Source organism: Salmo salar, chromosome 05, assembly GCF_965601325.2.
Source record: "Salmo salar chromosome 05, fSalSal1, whole genome shotgun sequence".
NCBI lineage: Eukaryota > Metazoa > Chordata > Actinopteri > Salmoniformes > Salmonidae > Salmo > Salmo salar.
Genome location: NC_138295.1, coordinates 1,120,394 through 1,136,470, shown reverse-complemented (window position 1 = coordinate 1,136,470; position 16,077 = coordinate 1,120,394). Strand labels below are relative to the sequence as shown.

The 16,077-nt window shown below is 45.6% G+C and overlaps 1 protein-coding gene across 1 annotated transcript; it reads left to right on the top strand.

Moving 5' to 3' along the window:
* On the top strand, positions 1–16,077 carry LOC123743070 (dolichyl-diphosphooligosaccharide--protein glycosyltransferase subunit MAGT1). Its single transcript, XM_082974992.1, has 10 exons — positions 1–211; positions 923–1,092; positions 1,858–1,975; positions 11,185–11,325; positions 12,591–12,731; positions 12,818–12,907; positions 13,857–13,920; positions 14,023–14,097; positions 15,423–15,513; positions 15,581–16,077. Exons 1-10 carry the CDS (start codon positions 131–133, stop codon positions 15,594–15,596), a joined length of 987 nt encoding a protein of 328 aa, XP_082831118.1. The 5' UTR covers positions 1–130; the 3' UTR covers positions 15,597–16,077.

Below are 16,077 nucleotides of genomic sequence, written 5' to 3'. Positions count from 1 at the left end.
CTCTCTCTACGGTCTCTTCCTCTATCACGCCATTGGCTCTTGAAGCGGAAATTTTGACCAATAGGAATGTGACAGCGAATCCTTTAATCCGTTGCCAGACGACCGACGGAAAGCGCCTCTGTGAAACAGGATGAACATGGATATAACTGTGTTGTTGTTGCTGCTGTTGACTTTATATGGAGTCCCTTCAACCGGACAAAAGAAAAAGGAGGTATTGCTATTATTCTCAGTGCACGGTGTTATAATCATTACACTGCATGCGTCGTGAATTTACTAAATCGCTAACGGTTAGCAGGCTAACGTTAGCTCATGGGTCTAGCTAGCTGTTAACTTTTAGCCTGGAACCGGTTACCTAGCTAGTTTGCATCGTCGAAAATGCTGCAGATATAGATATCTAGATACTTGTAATAACTAACAAATCACTTATTGATATGGCTATGTTCTATTTGGTCGGAAAACTTTTAATAACCTTCCTGCAGCTATAATCCGCATCATTACTAAACTGTTAGCACTTCCGGGTCAGGAAGGCGCCCTCATTTGGCGCTAGCTAGGAATTAGAGACTTTCTCTCTGAGAGGGGGGGCTAGTTGATGGACTGGTATCAGACCCTAACCTCTAACCCCTGACCTCTCTTCTCCCTCCAGACCCTGCTCTCTGAGAGGGGGGGGCTAGTTGATGGACTGGTATCAGACCCTAACCTCTAACCCCTGACCTCTCTTCTCCCTCCAGACCCTGCTCTCTGAGAGGGGGGGGGGGGGGGGCTAGTTGATGGACTGGTATCAGACCTTAACCTCTAACCCCTGACCTCTCTTCTCTCTCCCTCCAGACCCTGCTCTCTGAGAGGGGGGGGGGGCTAGTTGATGGACTGGGCTTGTATCAGACCTTAACCTCTAACCCCTGACCTCTCTTCTCCCTCCCTCCAGACCCTGCTCTCTGAGAAGGTCGGCCAGTTGATGGACTGGACCGGGAGAAGAGCTGTGATCCGTATGAACGGGGAGAAGTTTCGTCGCTTTGTGAAGGCTCCTCCCAGGAACTACTCTGTGGTCATCATGTTCACCGCCCTGCAGCCGCAGAGACAGTGTGGCGTCTGCAAGTAAGTTCGCTACTGATTGTGACACCAGATAATGTATATTTAAACAAAGATTTTTTTTTGGTATCCATTACTTGGAGTTATAGGGTGGGTAATGTTTGGTGTAGCCTAGGGAATTTTCGACCAACCATAGCTTGGACAATACTGTCTTTGTCCTCGATTAGTGGAAACAGGAGTGTCATAAAAGGTCTAGTGTCCGTTTTTTAATTGTGAAAATAAATATATGATTTGCTCCATGAAGTAATTTAACAATGTGTACACCTCCATGTTGTCCATTTCAAATCTTCTCTCATTAATTGAGACGGCTGGATGTCCACCCCAAAGTGCTGCATGTCACAATACTCACCTGTCTTGATCAATGAGAGAAGACTTGAAATAGACAAGATGGCAGAGTACCCATGGCAGAGTACCCATGGCAGAGTACCCATGGCAGAGTACCCATGGCAGAGTACGCATGGCAGAGTACGCATGGCAGAGTACGCATGGCAGAGTACGCATGGAGCAAAAAATGTGTTTATTTTCTCAATTCAGACAAACCCGTCTGCAAGTAACAGCCACAGAGGTGGCGTGTAGTCTGCCAGTCAGTATCAGAGGCGGCGTGTAGTCTGCCGGTCTGTATCAGAGGCGGCGTGTAGTCTGGCGGTCTGTATCAGAGGCGGCGTGTAGTCTGCCGGTCTGTATCAGAGGCGGCGTGTAGTCTGCCGGTCTGTATCAGTCTGTAAATGAATCGTATCTTAAATAGTGAAAGGTATTTGACCCCCTCTGCAGACAGGCTGACGAAGAGTTCCAGATCCTTGCTAATTCCTGGCGTTACTCCACTGCCTTCACCAACAAGGTCTTCTTCGCTACCGTCGACTTTGACGAAGGATCCGACGTCTTTCAGATGGTAAATCTCTTCTCTCTTTTAGTTTATTTCACCCTTCACACGTTATTTAGAACCGGCCCGTCTCCCTGACTGTTAGAACCGGCCCGTCTCCCTGACTGTTAGAACCAGGCCCGTCTCCCTGACTGTTAGAACCAGGCCCGTCTCCCTGACTGTTAGAACCAGGCCCGTCTCCCTGACCGTTAGAACCGGCCCGTCTCCCTGACTGTTAGAACCGGCCCGTCTCCCTGACTGTTAGAACCGGCCCGTCTCCCTGACCGTTAGAACCAGGCCCGTCTCCCTGACCGTTAGAACCAGGCCCGTCTCCCTGACCGTTAGAACCAGGCCCGTCTCCCTGACTGTTAGAACCGGCCCGTCTCCCTGACTGTTAGAAGCAGGCCCGTCTCCCTGACTGTTAGAACCAGGCCCGTCTCCCTGACTGTTAGAACCGGCCCGTCTCCCTGACTGTTAGAACCAGGCCCGTCTCCCTGACTGTTAGAACCAGGCCCGTCTCCCTGACTGTTAGAACCAGGCCCGTCTCCCTGACTGTTAGAACCAGGCCCGTCTCCCTGACCGTTAGAACCGGCCCGTCTCCCTGACTGTTAGAACCAGGCCCGTCTCCCTGACCGTTAGAACCAGGCCCGTCTCCCTGACTGTTAGAACCAGGCCCGTCTCCCTGACTGTTAGAACCAGGCCCGTCTCCCTGACTGTTAGAACCAGGCCCGTCTCCCTGACTGTTAGAACCAGGCCCGTCTCCCTGACTGTTAGAACCAGGCCCGTCTCCCTGTCTGTTAGAACCAGGCCCGTCTCCCTGACTGTTAGAACCGGCCCGTCTCCCTGACTGTTAGAACCGGCCCGTCTCCCTGACTGTTAGAACCAGGCCCGTCTCCCTGACTGTTAGAACCGGCCCGTCTCCCTGACTGTTAGAACCGGCCCGTCTCCCTGACTGTTAGAACCAGGCCCGTCTCCCTGACTGTTAGAACCAGGCCCGTCTCCCTGACTGTTAGAACCAGGCCCGTCTCCCTGACTGTTAGAACCAGGCCCGTCTCCCTGACTGTTAGAACCAGGCCCGTCTCCCTGACTGTTAGAACCAGGCCCGTCTCCCTGACTGTTAGAACCAGGCCCGTCTCCCTGACTGTTAGAACCAGGCCCGTCTCCCTGACTGTTAGAACCAGGCCCGTCTCCCTGACTGTTAGAACCAGGCCCGTCTCCCTGACTGTTAGAACCAGGCCCGTCTCCCTGACTGTTAGAACCAGGCCCGTCTCCCTGACCGTTAGAACCAGGCCCGTCTCCCTGACTGTTAGAACCAGGCCCGTCTCCCTGACTGTTAGAACCAGGCCCGTCTCCCTGACCGTTAGAACCAGGCCCGTCTCCCTGACTGTTAGCATCGTTAAACTGAAATTGGTTTATCAATGCTTAATAAAGGGCTATATTTTGTGCCTACAACTCAATGTTTAGGTTTAAGGGAATACTTTATCTCTCCTAATCGGGATGTTTTAAGGGAATACTTTATCTCTCCTATTCGGGATGTTTTAAGGGAATACTTTATCTCCCCTAATCGGGATGTTTTAAGGGAATACTTTATCTCTCCTAATCGGGATGTTTTAAGGGAATACTTTATCTCTCCTAATCGGGATGTTTTAAGGGAATACTTTATCTCTCCTAATCGGGATGTTTTAAGGGAATACTTTATCTCTCCTAATCGGGATGTTTTAAGGGAATACTTTATCTCCTAATCGGGATGTTTCTACTGAACATGTAGGTTGCCCACCTGCACTCTGACACCTTTTAAAAGTAAGAGTTATTTTGTTCCTCCAGCCAATCGCAATCACTCTATTGAGACATATTGCAGACTGGTTGAACAAGATGTTGATCTTCCTAAGAACAAACAGGAGAACATATTTTCCATAATTTACCTCAGGATGAAATACAAGCTTTGCTTGATTTACAATCCGATACGCCAGTCCTAACGGCCCCTATTGTAGAGGGCATTGATGCAGTAACGGCCCCTCTATCATTGATGCAGTAACCAGCAGTATGGTCTCAGAACAGCTCCCCTCCTCCTAAAGGACACCAGCAGTATGATCTCAGAACAGCTCCCCTCCTCCTAAAGGACACCAGCAGTATGATCTCAGAACAGCTCCCCTCCTCCTAAAGGACACCAGCAGTATGATCTCAGAACAGCTCCCCTCCTCCTAAAGGACACCAGCAGTATGATCTCAGAACAGCTCCCCTCCTCCTAAAGGACACCAGCAGTATGATCTCAGAACAGCTCCCCTCCTCCTAAAGGACACCAGCAGTATGATCTCAGAACAGCTCCCCTCCTCCTAAAGGACACCAGCAGTATGATCTCAGAACAGCTCCCCTCCTCCTAAAGGACACCAGCAGTATGATCTCAGAACAGCTCCCCTCCTCCTAAAGGACACCAGCAGTATGATCTCAGAACAGCTCCCCTCCTCCTAAAGGACACCAGCAGTATGATCTCAGAACAGCTCCCCTCCTCCTAAAGGACACCAGCAGTATGATCTCAGAACAGCTCCCCTCCTCCAAAGGACACCAGCAGTATGATCTCAGAACAGCTCCCCTCCTCCTAAAGGACACCAGCAGTATGATCTCAGAACAGCTCCCCTCCTAAAGGACACCAGCAGTATGATCTCAGAACAGCTCCCCTCCTCCTAAAGGACACCAGCAGTATGATCTCAGAACAGCTCCCCTCCTAAAGGACACCAGCAGTATGATCTCAGAACAGCTCCCCTCCTCCTAAAGGACACCAGCAGTATGATCTCAGAACAGCTCTCCTCCTCCTAAAGGACACCAGCAGTATGATCTTAGAACAGCTCCCCTCCTCCTAAAGGACACCAGCAGTATGATCTCAGAACAGCTCCCCTCCTCCTAAAGGACACCAGCAGTATGATCTCAGAACAGCTCCCCTCCTCCTAAAGGACACCAGCAGTATGATCTCAGAACAGCTCCCCTCCTCCTAAAGGACACCAGCAGTATGATCTCAGAACAGCTCCCCTCCTCCTAAAGGACACCAGCAGTATGATCTCAGAACAGCTCCCCTCCTCCTAAAGGACACCAGCAGTATGATCTCAGAACAGCTCCCCTCCTCCTAAAGGACACCAGCAGTATGATCTCAGAACAGCTCCCCTCCTCCTAAAGGACACCAGCAGTATGATCTCAGAACAGCTCTCCTCCTAAAGGACACCAGCAGTGTGATCTCAGAACAGCTCCCCTCCTCCTAAAGGACACCAGCAGTGTGATCTCAGAACAGCTCCCCTCCTCCTAAAGGACACCAGCAGTGTGATCTCAGAACAGCTCCCCTCCTCCTAAAGGACACCAGCAGTGTGATCTCAGAACAGCTCCCCTCCTCCTAAAGGACACCAGCAGTATAATCTCAGAACAGCTCCCCTCCTCCTAAAGGACACCAGCAGTATGATCTCAGAACAGCTCCCCTCCTCCTAAAGGACACCAGCAGTATGATCTCAGAACAGCTCCCCTCCTCCTAAAGGACACCAGCAGTATGATCTCAGAACAGCTCCCCTCCTCCTAAAGGACACCAGCAGTATGATCTCAGAACAGCTCCCCTCCTCCTAAAGGACACCAGCAGTATGATCTCAGAACAGCTCCCCTCCTCCTAAAGGACACCAGCAGTATGATCTCAGAACAGCTCCCCTCCTCCTAAAGGACACCAGCAGTATGATCTCAGAACAGCTCCCCTCCTCCTAAAGGTCACCAGCAGTATGATCTCAGAACAGCTCCCCTCCTCCTAAAGGTCACCAGCAGTATGATCTCAGAACAGCTCCCCTCCTCCTAAAGGACACCAGCAGTATGATCTCAGAACAGCTCCCCTCCTCCTAAAGGACACCAGCAGTATGATCTCAGAACAGCTCCCCTCCTCCTAAAGGACACCAGCAGTATGATCTCAGAACAGCTCCCCTCCTCCTAAAGGACACCAGCAGTATGATCTCAGAACAGCTCCCCTCCTCCTAAAGGACACCAGCAGTATGATCTCAGAACAGCTCCCCTCCTCCTAAAGGACACCAGCAGTATGATCTCAGAACAGCTCCCCTCCTCCTAAAGGACACCAGCAGTATGATCTCAGAACAGCTCCCCTCCTCCTAAAGGTCACCAGCAGTATGATCTCAGAACAGCTCCCCTCCTCCTAAAGGTCACCAGCAGTATGATCTCAGAACAGCTCCCCTCCTCCTAAAGGACACCAGCAGTATGATCTCAGAACAGCTCCCCTCCTCCTAAAGGACACCAGCAGTATGATCTCAGAACAGCTCCCCTCCTCCTAAAGGACACCAGCAGTATGATCTCAGAACAGCTCCCCTCCTCCTAAAGGTCACCAGCAGTATGATCTCAGAACAGCTCCCCTCCTCCTAAAGGACACCAGCAGTATGATCTCAGAACAGCTCCCCTCCTCCTAAAGGACACCAGCAGTATGATCTCAGAACAGCTCCCCTCCTCCTAAAGGACACCAGCAGTATGATCTCAGAACAGCTCCCCTCCTCCTAAAGGACACCAGCAGTATGATCTCAGAACAGCTCCCCTCCTCCTAAAGGACACCAGCAGTATGATCTCAGAACAGCTCCCCTCCTCCTAAAGGACACCAGCAGTATGATCTCAGAACAGCTCCCCTCCTCCTAAAGGACACCAGCAGTATGATCTCAGAACAGCTCCCCTCCTCCTAAAGGACACCAGCAGTATGATCTCTATCATTGAATTTCTTGATCGTCTCCCTGATAACACTTTGTTAGTTACTTCTGATGTTGAGTCGTTATACACTAATATTCCACACGAGGGCGGTATTGAAGCTATGGAACATTTTCTTCTACAACGTGACCCTGATGAACTACCTTCTAGTGCTGCATTATAACATTGGATGAAATAGTACTCACCCACAACTACTTCATGTTTCTAAATGATTTCTTTATTCAGACGAAGGGTACTGCTATGGGATCCCCCTTGGCTCCTAACTATGCTGATTTGTATGTGGGTTACATGGAGAAACAGTTTATTTTCAATCCTCTCAAAAATGTTTTCTTGCCTTACATCATGATTTGGAGACGGTATATCATGTCCAATCAATTGAATTTACCGCAGGTGGACTCAAGTCAAGTTGTTGAAAAATCCCAAGGATGATCAATGAAAACAGAATGCACCTGAGCTCAATTTCGAGTCTCATACAAAAGGTCTGCATACTTATTTAAATAAGGTTTTTCTGTTTTTTATTTGAAATAAATTAGCAAAAATTAAGATTTTTTTTTTTAAATAAAGGTGTTGTCGTGCCCTCTTCGACTGTCTTGGTGTGCTTGGACCATGGTAGTTTGTTGTTGATGTGGAGACCAAGGAACTTGAAACTCTCCACCCACTCCACTACAGCCCCGTTGATGTTCATGGGGGCGTGTTCGGTCCACCTTTTCCTGTTGTCCACCATCAGCTCCTTTGTCTTGCTCATGTTGAGGGAGAGGTTGTTGTCCTGGCACCACACTGCCAGGTCTCTGATCTCCTCCCTATAGGCTGTCTCATCGTTGTCGGTGATCAGGCCTACCACTGTTGTGTCGTCAGCTAACTTAATGATGGTGTTGTAGTCGTGCCTGGCCACGCAGTCTTGGGTACAGGAGGGGCCCCCGTGTTGAGGATCAGCGTGGCGAATGTGCTGTTACCTATCCTTACCACCTGGGGGCGGTCCATCAGGAAGTCCAGTATCCATTTGCAGATGGATGTGTTTAGTCCCAGGGTCCTTAACTTAATGATGAGCTTTGAGGGCACTATGGTGTTTAATGCTAAGCTGCAGTCAATGAACAGCATTCTCACATAGGTGTTCCTTTTGTCCAGGTGGGAAAGGGCAGTGTGGAGTGCAACTGAGATTGTGTCATCTGTGAATCTGTGGACCAGCCTTTCAAAGCACTTGTGCTACAGGTCAGTAGTCATTTAGGCAGGTTACCTTCACTTCCTTGGGCACAGGGACTTTGGTGGTCTGCTTGAAACATGTAGGTATTACAGACTCGGTCTGGGAGAGGTTAAAAATGTCAGTGAAGACATTTGCTAGTTGGTCTGCGCATGCTCTAAGTACACGTCCTGGTAATCCGTCTGGCCCCGCGGCCTTGTGAATGCTGACCTGTCTAAAGGTCTTGCTCACATCGGCTACGGAGAGCGTGATCACACAGTTGTCTGGAACAGCTGGTGCTCTCATGCATACTTCAGTGTTGCTTGCCTCGAAGTGAGAATAGAAGGTATTTAGCTCGTCTGGTAGGCTCGCGTCACTGGGCCCGCTCGCTGCTCTGTTTCCCTTATAGTCTGTAATAGTTTGCAAGCCCTGACACATCCAACGAGCGTCAGAGCCGGTGTAGTAGGATTCAATCTTAATCCTGTATTGACGCTTTGCTTGTTTGGTGGTTCGTCTGAGGGCATAGCGGGATTTCTTATAGGCGTCTGGATTAGTGTCCTGCTCCTTGAAAGCAGCAGGTCTATCCTGTAGCTTGATGCGGATGTTGCCTGTAATCCATGGCTTCTGGTTGGGATATGTACGTACGGTCACTGTGGGGACGACGTCGTCAATGCACTTATTGATGAAGCCGATGACTGAGGTGGTGTACTCCTCAATGCCATTGGATGAATCCCGGAACATATTCCAGTCTGTGCTATCAAAACAGACCTGTAGCTTAGGATCCGCATCATCTGATCACTTCCGTATTGAGCGCGTCACTGGTACTTCCTGCTTTAGTTTTTGCTTGTAAGCAGGAATCAGGAAGATAGAATTATATTCAGATTTTCCAAATGGAGGGCGAGGGAGAGCTTTGTATGTGTCTCTGTGTGTGGAGTAAAGGTGGTCTAGAGTCCCCCCCCCCCCCCTTATGGCCTTATACAGCTGGTTGAGAGCGGTCTTAGTGCCACCATCGGTCTGTGGTGGTAAATAGACGGCTATTAATAATATAGATGAGAACTCTCTTGGTAGATAGTGTGGTCTACAGCTGATCATGAGGTACTCTACCTCTTGGTAGATAGTGTGGTCTACAGCTGATCATGAGGTACTCTACCTCTTGGTAGATAGTGTGGTCTACAGCTGATCATGAGGTACTCTACCTCTTGGTAGATAGTGTGGTCTACAGCTGATCATGAGGTACTCTACCTCTTGGTAGATAGTGTGGTCTACAGCTGATCATGAGGTACTCTACCTCTTGGTAGATAGTGTGGTCTACAGCTTATCATGAGGTACTCTACCTCTTGGTAGATAGTGTGGTCTACAGCTTATCATGAGGTACTCTACCTCTTGGTAGATAGTGTGGTCTACAGCTTATCATGAGGTACTCTACCTCAGGCGAGCAATACCTCGAGACTTCTATAATATTAGACATCGCGCACCAGCTGTTATTGACAAATAGACACACCCCCACTCCTCGTCTTACTGGACGAAGCTGTTCTGTCCTGCCGATGCACGGAAAACCCAGCCAACTCTATATTATCCGTGAGACGTTTGATGTTACATTTTTTTAATGTTCCGTTGGTAGGATATTCTCGAACGGAGCTCATCCAGTTTATTCTCCAGTGATTGCAAGTTGGCTAATAGAATGGATGGTAGAGGCGGGTTACCCACTCACCAACAAATTCAGGCACCCTGATCTCTTTATGAATATAGTAGTAGATATAATATAATAGCAGTTATGTATGTGGTATTTATTTAATATATATATGTAGTGTGTATGAATATAGTAGCATTTGTATAATATAGTAGTAGTTATTTATAAAGATAATAGTTATATATCTAGCCTATATGAAGATAGTAGTTGTTATATATGTAGTGTATATGAATATATTAGTTGTTATATATGTAGTGTATATGAATATATTAGTAGTTGTATATGTAGTGTATATGAATATATTAGTAGTTCTATATGAATATATTAGTAGTTCTATATGAATATATTAGTAGTTGTATATGAATATATTAGTAGTTGTATATGAATATATTAGTAGTTGTATATGTAGTGTATATGAATATATTAGTCGTTATATATGTAGTGTAGTTATATAGTATTTGTGTATATTGTAGTAGTCGTAGTATTTGTGAATATAGTAGTTATATATCTATGTTATTTGTGAATATAGTAGTTGTTATATATGTAGTGTATATGAATATAGTAGTAGTTGTTATATATGTAGTGTATATGAATATAGTAGTAGTTGTTATATATGTAGTGTATATGAATATAGTAGTAGTTGTTATATATGTAGTGTATATGAATATAGTAGTAGTTATATATGTAGTGTAGTTATATAGTAGTAGTTATATCTGTTATTTGTGTATATAGTAGTATTTATATATCTGTTATGTGTATATAGTAGTATTTATATATCTGTTATGTGTATATAGTAGTATTTATATATCTGTTATTTGTGTATATAGTAGTATTTATATATCTGTTATGTGTATATAGTAGTATTTATATATCTGTTACTTGTGTATATAGTAGTATTTATATATCTGTTACTTGTGTATATAGTAGTATTTATATATCTGTTATTTGTGTATATAGTAGTATTTATATATCTGTTATTTGTGTATATAGTAGTATTTATATATCTGTTACTTGTGTATATAGTAGTATTTATATATCTGTTATGTGTATATAGTAGTATTTATATATCTGTTATGTGTATATAGTAGTATTTATATATCTGTTATTTGTGTATATAGTAGTATTTATATATCTGTTGTTTGTGTATATAGTAGTATTTATATATCTGTTATGTGTATATAGTAGTATTTATATATCTGTTATTTGTGTATATAGTAGTATTTATATATCTTATGTGTATATAGTAGTATTTATATATCTGTTGTTTGTGTATATAGTAGTATTTATATATCTTATGTGTATATAGTAGTATTTATATATCTGTTGTTTGTGTATATAGTAGTATTTATATATCTGTTATTTGTGTATATAGTAGTATTTATATATCTGTTACTTGTGTATATAGTAGTATTTATATATCTGTTATGTGTATATAGTAGTATTTATATATCTGTTGTGTGTATATAGTAGTATTTATATATCTGTGTACTGTGTGTGATATAGTAGTATTTATATATCTGTTAGGGGCTGTGTGTATATAGTAGCTGATGTGTATATAGTGCTGTTAGGGGCTGTGTGTATATAGTAGTATTTATATATCTGTTATGTGTATATAGTAGTATTTATATCTGTTGTTTGTCTCCCCAGTTGAATATGAACTCGGCTCCCTCCTTCATCCATTTCCCAGCTAAAGGGAAGCCTAAGAAGTCCGACTCCTATGAGCTGCAGGTCAGAGGCTTCGCTGCAGAACAACTGGCCCGCTGGGTCGGGGACCGCACTGACGTACAGGTAACACCTCCTGACCTTTCACCTTTCACTGACGTACAGGTAGGACCTCCTGACCTTTCACTGACGTACAGGTAACACCTCCTGACCTTTCACCTTTCACTGACGTACAGGTAGGACCTCCTGACCTTTCACTGACGTACAGGTAACACCTCCTGACCTTTCACCTCTTTACCTTTCACTGACGTACAGGTAACACCTCCTGACCTCTCACCTCTTCACCTTTCACTGACGTACAGGTAACACCTCCTGACCTCTCACCTCTTCACCTTTCACTGACGTACAGGTAGGACCTCCTGACCTTTCACTGACGTACAGGTAACACCTCCTGACCTTTCACCTTTCACTGACGTACAGGTAGGACCTCCTGACCTTTCACTGACGTACAGGTAACACCTCCTGACCTTTCACCTCTTTACCTTTCACTGACGTACAGGTAACACCTCCTGACCTCTCACCTCTTCACCTTTCACTGACGTACAGGTAACACCTCCTGACCTCTCACCTCTTCACCTTTCACTGACGTACAGGTAACACCTCCTGACCTCTCACCTCTTCACCTTTCACTGACGTACAGGTAACACCTCCTGACCTCTCACCTTTCACTGACGTACAGGTAGGACCTCCTGACCTCTCACCTCTTCACCTCTTCAACTCTCACACTAGGTATCTGCGTAATATATAAGTCTGTTTATATGGATAGATGTGTGTGATCAGGCTGACTGTGTGTATGTCTCTCTCTCTCTGTGTGTATGTCTCTCTCTCTCTGTGTGTATGTCTCTCTCTCTCTGTGTGTATGTCTCTCTCTCTCTGTGTGTATGTCTCTCTCTCTCTGTGTGTATGTCTCTCTCTGTGTGTATGTCTCTCTCTCTCTCTGTGTGTATGTCTCTCTCTCTCTCTCTCTCTCTCTCTGTGTGTATGTCTCTCTCTCTCTGTGTGTATGTCTCTCTCTCTCTGTGTGTATGTCTCTCTCTCTCTGTGTGTATGTCTCTCTCTCTCTGTGTGTATGTCTCTCTCTCTCTGTGTGTATGTCTCTCTCTGTGTGTATGTCTCTCTCTGTGTGTATGTCTCTCTCTGTGTGTATGTCTCTCTCTCTCTCTGTGTGTATGTCTCTCTCTCTCTCTGTGTGTATGTCTCTCTCTCTCTCTCTCTCTCTCTCTGTGTGTATGTCTCTCTCTCTCTGTGTGTATGTCTCTCTCTCTCTGTGTATGTCTCTCTGTCTGTCTGTCTGTCTGTCTGTCTGTCTGTCTGTCTGTCTCTCTGTGTAGATCCGTGTGATCCGTCCTCCTAACTATGCAGGTCCGTTGATGCTGGGATTCCTGCTGGCAGTGATAGGAGGACTGGCTTACCTCCGTAGAAACAACCTGGAGTTCCTCTACAACAAGAACGTCTGGGCCTTCTCTGCTCTGGTAGGAACACACTGGTTCATTACGTAGCTGAGCATCAGCGTTATGGATCAATAAGTGTTGAGTCATTGGTGTTCTGTTCTCTGTAGTGTTTCTGCCTGATCATGACTTCAGGTCAGATGTGGAACCACATTAGAGGACCTCCCTACGCCCACAAGAACCCCACTACTGGACAAGTGGTACGTCCCTCTCTCTATAGATATCTCTCGATATCTCTAAACATACCCCCACTACTGGACAAGTGGTACGTCCCTCTCTCTATAGATATCTCTCGATATCTCTAAACATACCCCCACTACTGGACAAGTGGTACGTCCCTCTCTCTCTCGATATCTCTCTCTCTCTCAACATACCCCCACTACTGGACAAGTGGTACGTCCCTCTCTCTCTCGATATCTCTCGATATCTCTAAACATACCCCCACTACTGGACAAGTGGTACGTCCCTCTCTCTATAGATATCTATCTCTCTCTCTCTCTCTCTCTCTCTCAATATCTCTCTATCTCTAAACATACCCCCACTACTGGACAAGTGGTACGTCCCTCTCTCTATAGATATCTCTCTCTCTCTCTCTCTCTCTCTCTCTCTCTCTCTCCTCTCTCTCTCTCTCTCTCTCTCTCTCTCTCTCTCTCTCTCTCTCTCTCTCTCTCTCTCTCTCCAATATCTCTCTATCTCTAAACATACCCCCACTACTGGACAAGTGGTACGTCCCTCTCTCTATAGATATCTCTCTCTCTCTCTCTCTCTCTCTCTCTCTCTCTCTCAATATCTCTCTATCTCTAAACATACCCCCACTACTGGACAAGTGGGTCTTTATTGACATGGGAAACATATGTTAACATTGCCAAAGCAAGTGAAGTAGATAATATGAGAAGTGAAATAAACTTATACAAACAAATGAACAGTAAACATTACACTCACAGAAGCTCCAATAGAATAAAGACATTACAAATGTCATATTATGTCTCTATACAGTGGTGTAATGATGTACAGATGGGAAAATAAATATGGATTGTATTTACAATGATGTCTGTCTGTCTGTCTGTCTGTCTGTCTGTCTGTCTGTCTGTCTGTCTGTCTGTCTGTCTGTCTGTCTGTCTGTCTGTCTGTCTGTCTGTCTGGTTTCAGAGTTACATCCACGGCAGCAGTCAGGCCCAGTTTGTAGCAGAAACTCACATCGTGCTGCTCTTCAGTATCCTTTACACACCTCAGTCTAACCCCTGACCTCTCACCCTGTATGAAAGCCTCTCATTGGCTACAGCTTCTCTCTGTGACCCTTAACCTCCTGCCCCAGACTCTGCTGTTACCATGGGGATGGTGCTGTTGCACGAGGCTGCCACGTCAGATATGGACATTGCCAAAAGGAAAAGTATGAATCTCTCTCTCTGTCTCTCTCTCTCTCTGTCTCTCTCTCTCTCTGTCTCTCTCTCTCTCTCTGTCTGTCTCTCTCTCTCTCTGTCTCTCTCTCTCTCTCTGTCTCTCTGTCTCTCTCTCTCTCTCTCTCTGTCTCTGTCTCTCTCTCTCTGTCTCTCTCTCTCTCTCTGTCTCTCTCTCTCTCAATTCAAGGGTCTTTATTGACATGGGAAACATATGTTAACATTGCCAAAGCAAGTGAAGTAGATAATATGAGAAGTGAAATAAACGTATACAAACAAATGAACAGTAAACATTACACTCACAAAAGCTCCAAAAGAATAAAGACATTTCAAATGTCATATTATGTCTATATACAGTGGTGTAACGATGTGCAAATAGTTAAAGTACAAAAAGGAAAATAAATGAACATAAATATGGGTTGTATTTACAATGGTGTTTGTTCTTCACTGGTTGCCCTTTTCTTGTGGCAACAGGTCACATCTCGCTGCTGTGATGGAACACTGTGGTATTTCACCCAGTAGATATGGGAGTTTATCAAAAGTGAATTTGTTTTATAATTCTTTGTGTATCTGTGTAATCTGAGGGAAATATGTGTCTCTAATATGGTCATACATTTGGCAGGAGGTTAGGAAGTGCAGCTCAGTTTCCACCTCATTTTGTTGGCAGGGTGCACATAGCCTGTCTTCTCTTGAGAGCCAGGTCTGCCTACGGCGGCCTTTCTCAATAGCAAGGCTATGCTCACTGAGTCTGTATATAGTCAACGCTTTCCTTAAGTTTGGGTCAGTCACAGTGGTCAGGTATTCTGCCACTGTGTACTCTCTGTTTAGGAGCAAATAACATTCTAGTTTGCTCTGTTTTTTTGTAAATTCTTTCCAATGTGTCAAGTAATTATCATTTTGTTTTCTCATGATTTGGTTGGGTCTAATTGTGTTGCTGTCCTGGGGCTCTGTGGGGTCTGTTTGTGTTTGTGAACAGAGCCCCAGGACCAGCTTGCTTAGGGGACTCTTCTCCAGGTTCATCTCTCTGTAGGTGATGGCTTTGTTATGGAAGGTTTGGGAATCGCTTCCTTTTAGGTGGTTGTAGAATTTAACGTCTCTCTCTGTCTGTCTCTCTCTGTCTGTCTGTCTCTGTCTCTCTCTGTCTCTCTGTCTGTCTCTCTCTCTGTCTCCTCTGTCTGTCTCTCTCTCTCTCTCTCTGTCTCCTCTGTCTCTCTCTCTGTCTGTCTCCTCTCTCTGTCTCTCTCTCTGTCTGTCTCCTCTCTCTGTCTCTCTCTCTCTCTGTCTCTCTGTCTCTCTCTCTCTCTCTCTGTCTGTCTAGTCATGTGTGTAGCAGGGATCGGTCTGGTGATGCTCTTCTTCAGTTGGCTGCTGTCCATCTTTAGAGCTAAATACCATGGATACCCTTACAGGTAATAAACACACACACACTTCTTTTTCACTCCCTGTTGTCTGACTATAACTGGTTGTGTTTTCCAGTTTCCTGTTGAGTTAGAGCTGGGAGGAAGAAGCCTGGAAGTTCCAAAGTGCCTCGGACATCTCACACGACAACAACACACGACGACAACAACACACTACAACAACAACACAACAACACAACACAACAACAACACAACACACCACAACAACACAACACACCACAACAACACAACACACCACAACAACACACCACAACAACACACCACAACACAACAACACCACAACACAACACAACACCACAACAACACAACACCACAACAACACAACACCACAACAACATACCACAACAACACACCACAACAACACACCACAACAACACACCACAACAACACAACACCACACACGACAACAACAAACGACGACAACAACACAACACCACAACAACAACACACCACACCACAACAACACAACACACGACAACAACACACGACGACAACAACACAACAACACACGACACCACAACAACACACCACAACAACACACAACACACCACCACA